The 14,360-nt window shown below is 37.8% G+C and overlaps 1 protein-coding gene across 2 annotated transcripts; it reads left to right on the top strand.

Moving 5' to 3' along the window:
• Positions 1-1,139: 1,139 nt before the first annotated feature.
• On the top strand, positions 1,140-14,130 carry LOC104446806 (ubiquitin carboxyl-terminal hydrolase 8). Of its 2 annotated transcripts, XM_010060616.3 has the most exons (13): positions 1,140-1,508; positions 2,557-2,757; positions 4,169-4,295; positions 6,075-6,131; positions 6,220-6,315; positions 8,226-8,582; positions 8,679-8,819; positions 8,986-9,156; positions 9,403-9,660; positions 10,081-10,229; positions 10,483-11,004; positions 11,424-11,697; positions 13,568-14,130. In XM_010060616.3, exons 1-13 carry the CDS (start codon positions 1,357-1,359, stop codon positions 13,682-13,684), a joined length of 2,622 nt encoding a protein of 873 aa, XP_010058918.2. In that variant the 5' UTR covers positions 1,140-1,356; the 3' UTR covers positions 13,685-14,130. The 2 variants fall into 2 exon arrangements, with proteins under 2 accessions (XP_010058918.2, XP_039171783.1); XM_039315849.1 differs by lacking the exons at positions 11,424-11,697; positions 13,568-14,130 and adding an exon at positions 11,133-11,350.
• Positions 14,131-14,360: the final 230 nt, after the last annotated feature.

The following is a 14,360-nucleotide window of genomic DNA, read 5'->3' as shown; positions in this document are numbered from 1 at the left end:
TAATTTGCTAATTTTGAATTTTGTTTAGGTAATGCACTTTCTTTGACTGAAAATAGTGGTTAGCTGTTTGTTGAGATTCCAATCAAAGTCTTAATTATAATATGAAGCACGATCTAATTTGTGATCATCGTATTTTTGGGGCTTTTTTAAAATCGGTCACTAAAATTTATTCATAATTCCCAAATTAGATTAATCATAATTCGATAATTTAATTTGAATTTTATTTGGCTAATGCACTTTTTTTGACTGAAAATAGTGGTTAGTAGTTTATTGAGATTCCAATTAGAGTCTTAATTCTAACATATGAAGACCTAAAACATTAGTGAGTTTGCATTCCCTTTGTGTCCATTCATGTGAAAATTCATTATGGGAAAGATACAACATTCACATGAACAAATAGCATCATCTATGTCTTTTAGGCGGTGTTCTCTCAAAAGAAATTTTGAAATTAAAGTGATTTGTTCTAAACCTTACCGAATTACGAGATCTCAAATAGATGTCCACCTAAATGGAATGTTCTACAAAGCATGAGATTACACTTCTTTTTTTCTTTTTGACGCGTGCCAATTTTTCTCCTGATGAATTCATATTGACTTTTGTCCTTTTCCTTATAGATAATCACTCATTATATAAAAGTCATGTTTTATTCCCTAAAGAATCCACAAATTTAAAAGTCAATTCTCACTCTCCATCTCGAACTTTTTTTTTATCTAAAAATAATTAGAAACTACTATAGTCTAAAATCTACTTTTGAGTCCAAAAATCACCAAAATTCCTCTAACGTTAGGCCCAATTAAAAGGTTCGCCATTGAAATCTTTATCTTTATTAATATTCTCACATTTATATTTAACAATAATAAATTCTTGATACTGATGGTTTTGAAAAAACAACAGTAATTTTCTCGAATTGATCACAATGTAGATTTAAGGTTAGAGTGAAAATTTACAAATCTTTTATACAATAAACAAGTTCGCGCAGAATTGGAATAAAATATAAAATTTAGGTTTGTTTTTTTTTTTTTTTTTGGGGTGGAGAATTAGATGATAATTGATAAATAGTGTGTCGAAGAGAAAAAAGAAAACCTAATTTATTATAAAGTAGGGGGGATGGTTTAATATTAATTTTTCGGCCACAGTGGCGAAGCGAGCAGCCGCCATGGCAGAGTCATGATGAGATCGTAGGTGGGAAAATGAGCCTATGACCGGTTTCCACCGCCTCGCAGGGAATCTCCAATCGTCCTCCTCCGCCGCCCTCCGATCGACGTACGCCCTCTCCCTCCGCCTCGCCCGCGCCTCCCTCCGCCTCCTCCTCCGCCCCCTCCGGCCCCTCCTCGCCCCCTCCTGTTCGCCGGCGGCATGGACGAATCCCTCGCCTCCGACGACCGCCTCCCCGACCTCGACACCGGCTCCAGCGCCGGCGCCGGCTCCGGCTCCTGCACGCGCTTCCTCAACGACGCCGACGTCGCCGAGGACGATCGCGGCGAGTCGATCTACCTCGTGCCCTACAGGTGACGAGCTTGTTCTTGTCCCCCCCTCCTCGTCCTTCTCTTTTCGCCTTTATTTTGATATTTTTGGTTTCGAACGCTGTGGTGAGGCGCGGTTCCTTGCGGCTTTCGTTTCGTTCGAGTGATCGGTGAGGGCTCCCGTAGGTTGATTTGTGTGTTTTCTTGCGTTCGGTTGAACCGTGTCAATGTCAGTGGCGCCGCCAATTCCTGTTGGACTGCTGGAAAAGAATCACTGGGAAAGTGAAGTGGTGGATTTTTTTTTTTTTTTCATTTTATCGCAATTCGACTTCCAATGTGAGGCTAGTGATCGTGTTCCCTTTGTTTTTGGCCTTAGAAGTGTTGGAAAGCGACCCAAGGTAGTGTTTTTGCCGTTTCCTTTGCAAGCTCTGGTGAGAACGAGCCGCAGAGATGAATCTTCAGCGTTCTTTAGTGGGATGAATTTGCATACGGATATCACCTACTGGCGAATCAGTGATAAGGGTCGTTCAGAAGGGAATTAATCGTAAGGTGGTGCATGATGTAGTTCAACAGAGGACAAGAATAACCGAGGCAAAGGAATTATAGTAGTCATTGCTGTAATTTTCACTTTTTACTGAATCCTTATCATCAGAGTTAGACTTGCAAAATGTGTTCTTTCATGAGATATTTGTATGGCAAAAATGTTGGAGCCGCTCCAAAAATATGGCAGATCCCAAAAGCTGGCCTACTCCAATAAGTGACATACTACAAGCAAAGCTATGGAAAATGATAAATGACTTCTAAAGAGAATGCTTCCTATACTTAAGTTGCTTAGGAGATGACATTACTTCTGAAAATTATGAAGAAGTATTGGCAAAATGTCTATGTATGTATAATTGATGAATCTCTCCTTACCAACCGAGCCTCTTAGTGTCCAAGTGATGAATCCACTGTCTTGCTTTGGTTTTTGCATAATGCTGCCTGAGAAATTTTATGTGTTTTATAGGCATGGAAAAAGGTTGTATTGAGCTTAGTTTACTGATGGATGGACGTTTGCTTTCTGCATTCTCATCTTTCTGCCTCTAAATGTCAGGTGGTGGATAGAGACAAGGAACAATGTGAAGGAAGTAGTGGGTACCTCGTACACCACTACTTCAAAAGAAGATTCTGCCTTGCAAATCTTGCTGGAAATGAGAAGGGAAAACTATCATAAAAGCGATAATAAGGAAGAAGGGTTTTCAGGTGGCGAGTTTGCTTTAGTTCCGGAAACAACATGGTTGCAGACTCTTAAATCGTGAGTCGATGTATTTTTAATATGGTTTCCTTAAATGTGTGCTACTGAAAAAGGCGTTCTTTGTAGAACATGGTAAATATGGCTAGTTAGTTTCACTATAGCTTATGTCACCAGGAAATGTTTTCAATATGAAAAATGGTTTGTTTATTGTCTAGTTGATTTCAGTTTTTCAAAATGAACTTAAAATAGTATTCTTTTGTTTGGTTTCTACTTTTACATTGGCTGCATTACAGTGATTTCACCTAGTCAGTGAAGGCAGTTACTTTTGTTGTGATGTGGAAGTTGCACTGTATGTTGGAGGCCTATACTTTTTATATAATGTGGAAGTCACACGGCATGTTGGCTTTAATAAGGGAAATTGCTTCTGTAATATATGGTAATTAAAGCACTTAACCTTGGATTAATAGCACTATCCACATAGTTAAGCTCGTTTGTTTAAGATTAAGCATAAGCAGAAGCTCATTTTAGCCTTCTTGCGAAAAGAACCTTATCCGTTATCCAAATTTCAAAATATTAGGGAAAAATTATCTGCAGCTTTACTTGTCAAAATTTATGTGTCATAAAAGATTCATGCCTTTGAGGTTACAAAATGTGAAAGTGCTTGCTGCAATAATATAGAAAAGCAAAAAGATATTCAGACACACTCAAAATCAATGCTAGGAACTTCTAACCTCAAGGCATTCGAGAAGAATAGCCTGGGCAATCTCAAGTTAACATATTTTCAAAGGGATAGCTAGCTCGTATCTCTCAAAATGAAATCACAACTTGATGAGCACAGGGAAGTGAAAATAAATAGCACATGCTTTCTCATCATTAAACAAATGCCATCTCATGCACAGTGTGACCTGGCTGTGAGATGTGGATGATAAGATTGATCGAGAAGATGAACGAAGAGGAGCAACAGAAATATATGACTAATTTGGAGGCCATTATCTCTTTACTTTAGACAAGTGACATTTGCAGAAATGCATCATGAGATGCATCTAGTTAAACCCTCTTACAACAAGAACTGTACAAAGTTGAATAACTGCTAGAAAATGAATGTGTTCTACAAGAGAATTTCTGCATTTGTCATGTCTTTCCGATGCTTATTTCCTTTTCTTGCAGGTTCACGTTTATACTTGCAACTTTATGGCATTGTTATGACACGTATGCATAAATGATGGATTTGACTCTCTCGCATTTGCATGGCCAACCATTTGGCCTGTTGATCATGCATGTAATTTATATATTGGAGGCTGATGGTGTGAATTAAGCAACTGTTTTGTTAATTGGGATATAAATCCACGTACTAGATAATTATTCAAAAAAGAGTCCATAATCTAAATAAATAGGTATTAAACTTATCTGCCTAGCTTTCCTATAGAAGCACGTGTAAAAGTGAGATGTGATTTGCGTACCTTCTCTACAGGCACAATGACTCTATTGGAGTGAATGATATCAGCACAAAGAGCCAGATGCACGATGTGTTTCCTTTGCAGATCAGGCTTTCTGTTTCCCAGGAAACAAAATCATTGAGAGCACGTATAAGCCTAATGGTGGGTTACCTCTTCCTAGCTACTCTTTTAGCTAATGGTGCTCTAAGCTGCAAATTTATGACAGCTCTGGATTAAGTATATAATTGTTATTGACAGTAATGGTGCTCATTTCCATGTTCTGAGCGTCTGTTTCATGATCTCATTCCTTTGAATTAATAAATTGTTGCTTTGACTTTTTGCCTGCACATATGAAAAATTTAATATAAGATGCATTTAGTCTTGTGGTAGTTATGGGGTTGGTAAGGGCTTGTGGATTTAAATAGGCTAATTGAATTTGCAAATAATATTGATGTTTGCATCACTAGCCAATGAATCAGGAATGGATTGGCTTGATTAAGTGAAACGGTATTTACCCTGTGCATGGACTTCAGATGAGGGAGAAATCACAAGTTGCTTTCACAGCTGAGAGAGTATGTTTTAGGTGAATATCAATTCTGTTTTCTTTCAATGTATTGACTTGAAAAGCTTAATAGTTTAATCCAATAAGCACTCATGAACAGCGTCTTGTCTATGTTCTTGAAAGCATTTTTGTAGAACCCTAATTTCTGCATATGCAACCTGGAAATTTCTGAGAGAAAAAGGATACTTTTGGGACTGGTTAAATTGTGGATATGCTCCTTTGTCACAAGAGGAAGCTTATGCATAATAATAGGAGCTAATGGTTGTAAGACTTACTTGAATTTTTTCAAACACAGAAGTTGATTGCAAGTATGTCCAGTGCTTATTTCAAAATCTTGTAATTGTTCAATTGCGAACTGAGTCTACTAATCAATATTAATAATTGTCCTCTCATCATAGGAATTCTAATGTTAACAACAATCACGTCATTTGATTTCCTTTTTGTAACTTAACGAGGTATAGACGCCTTCTTTGAACCCGGTGTCCTGATTTTGCAGCTATCTCTTACTTTCCATTAATGAATCCTATTTCTCCTGAAATCCTCTGTCTCATATGGTTGTTTATAATAGTAATACTTTGATTTGCTCATGGTTGACAGCTCCTATAAGCATCATCTGCTGTAAAGAGCATGTGCTTCCAGTTTCATACCCTTTATCTGCTGTCAATTTACTTCTCATGGTCATGAATGTATGGGGTCATATGTTGTTTAATTATATTTTAGAAGCTTTTTAACATGTTCTTGAATTGGATTTGGAAATGATGTGTTCCTGATGGAATTTTGTATTCTGATCTTGTTTGAGAAATGGCTTGCTTACTCTTTAACTAATGTATTAAAGCTAGATGTTAGTGCAGGAACTTTGCATCTTCCAAAAGTTATTGAAGTATCCTTTAGCTGACATGCTTTCTTCTTAGCCCATGAACATCGGGAGAGAGAGAGAGTATATGATAGGCTCCATTAAGTACTAAGACAAGATTCAGTGGCTGAAAAAGAAAAATACTACGACGAGATTCAGTTAATGAAGGACTACAGCAAGATGAACTTTTATAGGGGATTGTAATTGCTAGTTAGCAGTGCAGAATGTGCATAGCATCTAGTCCATGGTTCTTATGGATTTTTGTCTGTTTTGCTTGATATTATGAGTGTTTTTTCAGTTACAATTGATGGTCCGTATTAGGGTTACATCCATGTAAGGATTTGTGGGCTGTGGCATTATCTTGTTAGCGAGACCCAACTTATCCTTGTCATTTGACTTCACATCCCATTCTGATTGAGAATTAAAAAGGTGTCTTTTTTCTTGTTTGCATCATTTAAAAATCCAAAAATCCCAGTTTTTACTGGTCTATACCACCTGTTAATGAAAATGAATGAACTTTTTCCAGGATAATCATACCTATTATAGGAAGGGCTGCAGTATTTTTCGACCTGAAACTGAGCTGGTAAGTTATTCAATGTGCATCCGGTATTGCAGATGAAGTGGTCCTAGATTTGTTCTCAGGTGACTAACTTACAATCACCTTTGAACAGTTGCGCATATGGGACTTTTCAGGGCAGACCACCTTATTTTTTGTGAATGATGGGAACGACTTTGCTGCTGACTCTCCTAGACATTCAGGACGAGAGGTGCATGTCTCAATTTGTATATGTTTTCTTGGTTTCCTATTATGGTAATTGAGGTAGCTTCTGAAAGCAAACTGGCAAGATAAGCTTCTGTGCTGGTTGCACTATTCTGATTGCTTAATCATGTTGAGCCATGAGTAGGGTGAGTGAAATTCCATTTAAGAGTTCTAGGTCATTTTATGGTTGTCTTTTGATAAAATGAGAATTATCTTGCTTGAGATTTTCTCCCCTTTTCCGAGAGGGAAATAGGGGACAGCAGGGTGCTGAAATCCAATTTAAAGCCCAATTGCAAGTTAGAGTTATACAATGTCTAAATGATTTGACTTGCCACTATAAGAGACTTAACATTTTGAATGATTAGCCTGTGATGGTAATGACTTTGAATAAAATACTTCACGAATGCAACTTTACATCAGCCAATCTTATTTGATTAATCTTTGTAAAACAGTCCCAAGTTTAAATTGGTGATAGAATGGAACAAGTGGTGTCACTAGCATTTCCTTTGACCTCATAAATAGAAAGATAAAGAAGAGTTCTTAATAGCTTCAGTTGTTGCAATTTGTTGTTAAAAGGTAATTTTTTGGTTTCATAAAGAGATGAGATGAACGATATGGATTCTACACTTGAATACAATATCTTAAAACCATGCTGGAGATCAAACCTCTTTGCTGACTAGCATTGAGTTTAATTGCTTGGACCTGCCGGGTTCTTCAACTTAAGTGAGGTTGTCTAGGTAATACTAATGTTTGTTTGGCTGTACTGATAAAGGCGATTCTTTCTTTCTCTCTTTTTTTATTTATAAAAGAAAAGCATTTTGATCTATAAAAAGTTAAGAAGAAATTTTGTACGGGTTTGCATGTTGATATATGTACACTTTGAAAGGTTGCAGGCAAACGTCAAGTTGTGAGAGGCACAAGAAGATAAAAGAAAACAAAAATATGAAGTAATGCCACCTAGTCACGTTGGAGTGAAGGCTTGCCTGGATGTTATGCTTATTTTAGATTGGTTCAACTCTTCTTCTATGCACTGTCTTGGTTTCTTTGAAACGGATGAACTGGGTTTCTTTGCCCTAATAATATTAAAGATAACTGCAACTCAATCGGCAAGAAGACACATTTCTATCTTCTTCCATGCGCAGCCTTGGTTTTCTTGAAATTGTAGCAGTAAGTTCTTTGCCCTAAAAATGTTAAAGATAGCTGGAACTTAGTTGGCAAGAATGCACACATTCAATGGGGTTGTGGGTGTGAATTTCTAAACCAGTGATGTCTTGTATTGTTTAAGATACCAAGGTTTGGTCAATTGGGTTAGCCAGCATATCGGTTCAACTGGTTGAGGTGGGTCAACTTCTGTTTTTGACCGGTCTTCACCACAGGCAGTATCAATATATTAACTTACCAGAGGCCAGATGGGTTGCTAGTTGAATTATCTGATCTGGTACAGAAAACATCGGTACGATGTTAGATTTACTTATTGTTAAGGCATGGGATTTAAAGTGATTTGATATGCATGTATATTCTTCCCTCTAATTCAGATCTCGCCTTCTTTTTTTCTTTGGTAAGTGAGGAAATAGTTATCTCTGAGTTCCAAGGGCTAGCGTGTATATTTCAGACTAACGGTATCCAGAACTTTGAGTAAAGCACGTGATCTCCCAATAAGTTTAACTCTTACAAAGAATAATCACACGGAGGTCCCTACTTCTAGCTCCTATTTGTTGATAAAGTGAAGAATTCTACATGCTATATTTGGTTTTATCTTTCAACAGTATCTAACGAGAAAAACTGTTCATTCTCACATGACATTTGCATATATTGAGGATATTGCTTTTAGTTCTTAGCTGTTTATTGTCTACAAGTTAGCTGATCTGTGCATAGGAAATCCTCTTCACTTTCTTATATTTTTGCTCATCATTCTAGATTTTGCTGGAATTACAAGTCCATGGTTTGTCGAATTCTGGGAATGGCATGCGAAGGAGGGAGGGTAATACAACATTCACCGACTCTAGAATGGGAAGTACCTTTTCCAGTGGCATATTAAGGTTGAATGGGAGCATTGACATCTTCCAACCAGATGGTAGAACATATAGCTTAGCAGAATCTGATGGTTATCAGAGAGAGACTGGCCTTCTTGGCCTTAAAGGACTCCAAAATCTCGGTAATACTTGCTTCATGAATAGTGCTATCCAGTGCCTTGTTCATACGCCAAAGGTTGTTGACTATTTCCTTGGAGATTACAGGAAAGAGATAAATTCCACAAACCCTCTAGGAATGCAGGTTGGCCTACTTTACAATTCACAGAAGAAGAAATTGCTGCATGGCAATAATGCAGTCTTTTTACTCCCTCATCTGTAGTAATTGCTTCATCTCCAGGGTGAGCTTGCTTTGGCTTTTGGAGAACTTTCAAGGAAGCTATGGTCTCCAGGAACTAACCCAATTGATCCCAGAGCTTTTAAATCTAAACTAGCGAAGTTTGCTCCTCAATTCAGTGGCTATAATCAACATGATTCTCAAGTTAGTTGCGGCTTCTCACTCTTCAGCTTTGGGTGTTTGCATGATTTTTTTCATTGTTTTTTAATTTGATGGAACAATGACAAATTGTATTCAATGTTCAATTATGTTGGGTAATCAAAAGACTTGTCTGAATCTCATGTTTTTTTTTTTTTTTTTTTTAATCTAGGAATTTCTTGCTTTCTTGTTGGATGGCCTCCATGAAGACTTAAACCGTGTAAAGTGGAAACCATACATAGAGATGAAAGATGCAGCAGACTGTCCTGATGAGGAAGTTGCAGAAGAATATTGGCAGAGTCATTTGGCACGGAATGATTCCATCGTTGTAGATGTGTGTCAAGTAAGTTTTTTCATGGCTTCAGGGTCTCGTAATTGATAAATTTGTCTCTTAAATCAAAACATCATCCTATTGCTTATCTCCTTGGTGCCCCAAAGAGAACTTCCATGAAATGGTTAAATTACGGCATAACTCAATGACGTTGTTGTTGGTAGCTTCTAGATTGAATGAGAATGTAGCAGTTTGTGCTTCTTCAGCTGAAAAGCTAATCTTTAATTATTCTTAACTAATTGACTTTTGCTGTTACAGGGTCAGTTTCGGTCAAAGTTGGTTTGCCCTATGTGCAAAAAGGTGTCCATTACCTTTGATCCATTTATGTACCTAACACTGCCATTGCCTTCAACAACAATGCGCTCGATGACCGTAACTGTAGTGAGTACTGATGGGGTTGCATTACCATCTCCTCTAGCAGTATCAGTTCCCAATTGTGGAAGTTTGAAGGACCTTATACAGGCTTTGAGTTTCGAATGTTTCTTAAGGGATGATGAAACCCTGCTGGTGGCTGAGGTATGCAGTTGCATCTTACATGTTTAAGTGGGATAATATGTCCAGGCATTTAATTTTATAAACCTATCTTTCCTCCACTTAAAAGCAGTTTCGCATGGGGCATAGAGGTGCTCTGCGTGATCCTTATCCTGGGAAAGTTTGATTCACAAGCAGGCCTACTTAAAGTGCTATGCATGATTTTTGATCTGGTTGAATCGGATTACTCCCCTATATTAAAAGTTCTACTTACATGACCTTGGCAACAATCAAATGATGTTGAATCAAGTAAAAATATGGCACACATGTTCGGGTCATGGAAATGTGTTGCTTCTTACTTGCTCTCATACATGCTTGGATTTTTTCATATAGTTCTTTAGAAGGAGAGAGAAGATGACAGAAAGAGTAACTTCACTGTAACTACTGAATTCTGTTGATTTCTAGGTATATAATAACTGCATTCTTCGGTACCTGGAAGATCCATTTGATTCAATAGACTTGATCAGAGATGATGATCAAATCGTTGCTTATCGCTTACCAAAGAGTTCGGAGACATCAGTTCTTGTTGAGTTCATACACAAGAAGGATGAAAGGTATGCTTAAAAATATGTTTGCCTAGTTGAAGTCCTGTTATTTCTTCTGGCCAATCTAACATCTGATTGTGTCACAAGTACCATCCGCTACTCTTTGAGCCTCTATTATTTGTTTCTGGTAATTTGAAGTTTATGGTATGATCTGCTGTAGTATTTTCATAATGGTTTTCATTGAAGAGATGATCTAGCATCTTATTTCCAGGATCCATTGTCTGATTGTTTAATTTATGTTCTGCAATTATTTGATTGCCAGGGATAGTTATTCTGGAAGGGCATCTACTCAGATGTTTGGCTTTCCTCTTGTGGCAAGGCTTCCTGATCTTTTATGTGGATATGATGTTCGGCAAGCATTTCTCAAGTTGATCAACCCTTTCCTTAAGCCCACAGAAGAAGATGCATCATATGATTATGATGATGCTGAGCATTCTGTTTCTGCTTATGAAGATTCCGACATGGAGGATACTCAGAGCCCCTGTGACACAGAATCAGATGCTGAAATGGTGGATGGTCCAAATGAGTTTGAGTTTTTCTTAGGAGACTCCTCCAAGTTAAGGATGTCTGAGCCAGTAGTTGTTGCAAGGGCTAGGAGGAGGTTACAAATTCTTGCTTCTTGGCCAGAGAAAATGCTTGAAAAATATGATCTGTGCTTCCTAGGTTCTTTGCCAGAGATATTTAAGCGCCAGTGGTTTACCAGGAGGTCTTCAGAGTCTGTTTCTCTGTACAAATGCCTCGAAGCCTTCTTGAAGGAGGAGCCTCTAGGACCAGAGGACATGTGGTTAGTCTGCGTCTTTTTTCTTGTAATAGCCTCTGCTGTTGCATTATCTAAGCCTATTATCAATTGTACATCTTGAAGATGATAGCACACTGTTAAAGTATATGGAGTTTCGTTTTTGTTTACATGAGGTGAGGAGAATGTGGGACAATCTGACTCAAACCCACATCCTATGCCTGGGCATTGGGTGGCCTCACCAGCTGAGCCAACCTTTTGTCTCAAAAGATATTACATCATTTGGGTCGATGCTCTGCAGCTTATTTTCGGTTGCTTTTGCCCTTCCCCATCGTCACATCTTCATCTGTCTATTTGGAAGAACAGATGCGCTTGCAAATGATATATCTTATATTTACTTTTATTCAAATGATGATTATTATAGATATTTTTCGAAGTCTTAAATGTTGAAGTTCTATGTGAATTAGGTATTGTCCAAGCTGCAAACAACATCAGCAAGCCAGCAAAAAGCTGGACCTTTGGAGATTGCCTGAGATTCTGGTTTTTCATTTGAAAAGATTTTCATTCAGCCAGTTCCTCAAGAACAAACTCGAAACATTTGTTGACTTCCCCATCGAGGATCTTGACCTTTCAAGTTACATTGCTAACAGAAGTTCTGCTTTCTCTTGTCACTATGTGTTGTATGCAATTAGCAATCACTATGGAGGATTGGGAGGTGGTCATTATACAGCATTTGTTCATGTAAGTGTCTTTTCCTCCTCTAGGTAAATTCAAGATTTACTGTTTCCTTTGCATGAAGGAATTTCTCCTAGATTTAAGGTAGAATATGTTGTAAAAGCAGAGTCCGGATGAATATTAATGTTTATGTTAGAAAAAGTATGTTGAAGCATATGTTTGGACCACAACATTTGATGTCTACTTGTTCATTGAAATTTTTTGTTTGAACATCCACCATTTACAAAATGTCGGTGGCCTTTTTGTGCAGTGCAGAAGTTTCTACAGTGTGTTGATGTAGTTAGGGACATACAGACAATGAAAAGAGCCGAATGCATGGCATGAATTGAGTAAAGTTGAAGCCGGAACAGAGAATAGGCACTGTAGGGTTCAGAGAAGCCAACGATGTTTATTGAAAAAAGAAAATTTGACGACAGTGATTAAAAGACCTATTTATCCTATCGTTACATACATAAGAGGATATCAATCCTTAATTCAACACAAGCACTTACTGATTTCAAGCCCCCAACCTCATTTACAAGCAATGGCATAATCGCTTATTAACCTAATAACATGAGCGGAGAGTTAAATAAAGAAGAGAACCTCTGAATTCTAAAAATGATTATGCTCTTGTATCATTCTCCCTAGGTTGGAAACACTCGGGCTTGGTGATAATAACCTTGACAGATTCAGCATAAATCTTGGGATCAATCTCCTTCATTCCCTTTTCAGATACCATGGACTTTCTGCAGCAAATTGATTTAACAGTTTCACCATGAACTCTCTGTTTATATTAACCTTTCAAGTCAACATCGTCCTTTTTCCCCCTGATTGGAGAAAACTTGACCTTGAATTTTGAGATCTGGAATCATCATACATTTCCACATTATCTTAATCCTCCCAGTCGCTCTTGAAAATTGTATTCCTAGTGAGAACTTGCAGATCAAACTTCTTTAATAATTTTTCTAAATATTTAGTAACACGATATCATTTTTCATGACTGATTGCTTCTTTGTCTTGTCCTTGATTTCTCTTATATCTTCTTCACCATTTCCATACGCTTGTTCCTCTTTCTTTGTAGCACATATCCAAGTCGGATAGTCACGAGCTCAGTGAACCAATTCTTCACAAAAGAAACACACAATATCAATGTTCTCGTGCTTCCTTGTATTTTCATCTAATAGCTGTTACCATTGTTAGGCTTTCATGAATGATGAACATGTAATTTTGCATAGAAAAAGACTAGATTAAGAAGAGAAACATTTAAACTACTACAATATGATTATGATCCAGCACCAGTATTATATTTGTAGTCTTGTTCTTTTCTGTTGTCTCAAATCTTGTCTCTAATTGACTTTGATTGTGTTTTTCTATTCAGCTGTATAATGGCCAGTGCCTTACTTTGAAGTTAACTTAGTTATTTCCTTAGTGTTAACAAATAATGTCCGACAGTTGAGTAACTTTTGGTAACTGTCAACTAAACTGATTATAATCCACCATAGTCATTCCTGGTTAGTTCTTTGGTGGAGATTTATTGCTAGAGAAAGGTCATCTTGATACCTACGGTTATAGCAATTAAACGGTTCTTCTCTCCTCTCTCTCTCTAGTTCTTGTGCAATTTTTCAGCTTGCAAATCTGTCTTCTCTATACCCACAGTTGCTTGAGACTCGCGATTCTGTGTCAAAAACTTGTTTACATTATGATCGTGTTTCGTCTCAGCTCAATATGCATTTTCTGCATGCTTGAGCTTGCTTTGTATTTTTAACTTTTCCACAAGCTCAGTTGTGTTCATACTGGCACCAGATTGTAGAGTTATAATAATTGTGAGAACCTTGACTGACAAGTTCTTTTCTCTGGCCTACATTGTCTACTTCGTGGAAACTCTGACAATCTGCAGCATGGGCACAATCGGTGGTACGAATTCGGTGATGAGAGGGTCTTCCCTATTAATGAAGAAGGGATAAAGACATCTGCTGCTTACGTCCTTTTCTACAGGAGGGTCCCAGCAGCATGACTGGTGATTTTTATTGTAGATGTACAGTTGTTCATAAGTGATGACATCAGGCAGGTGCGATGAGGAGCCGCCTATATTCTGCCATTATCCTCTACTTTTGAAGACCATTGGACTGCATACATTACATTTTTACAGTACAGCTTGGAGATTCAAAGGAAGAGTGGAAGCAAAGAAGATTCGACACTGTACAGCCCCCACAAACTGCAAGTATTCTGATTTATTTGATTGGGGTATTGTAAATACATTTGATTGACAGAAAAAAATATAGCTGAAACGTCTTTTAACCTTTCCAAGTGGGAAGAAGGCCAAATAGAAAATCAATGCTCTTTTAGTTGATGTCCATGAGCCATCTTCTTGTTACTGTGAAGAACCGGAGTGGCATGTCCTGCTCGCCCGATTCTGGTTTCCATAAGACTCGAGTAAAAGAACCAGATTGGCTGGGACCAGGAGGTTACATTCTGGACTATATTATGCATACGTAGCTGTTGCAGATGGTTAAGTTAGCATTCGGGGGCTGGTCTTCTCTCCTCATTATTTACTACGAAGGAAATGAAAAATGGGGAGCACCCTGATCTGTACAGTATAAGTGGGTAGGGTAGTAATGCTCAAAGGCTCTTGTTTTCGAAAGAACAAAGAGCGGTGCAGTGAATGCGAAAACGGAAATCAACACTGAAAG

The sequence above is a fragment of the Eucalyptus grandis genome, chromosome 1 (genome assembly GCF_016545825.1).
Source record: "Eucalyptus grandis isolate ANBG69807.140 chromosome 1, ASM1654582v1, whole genome shotgun sequence".
Lineage (NCBI taxonomy): Eukaryota > Viridiplantae > Streptophyta > Magnoliopsida > Myrtales > Myrtaceae > Eucalyptus > Eucalyptus grandis.
The sequence above is the reverse complement of the archived record's forward strand: the minus strand, read 5'-3'. Positions and strand labels throughout refer to the sequence as shown.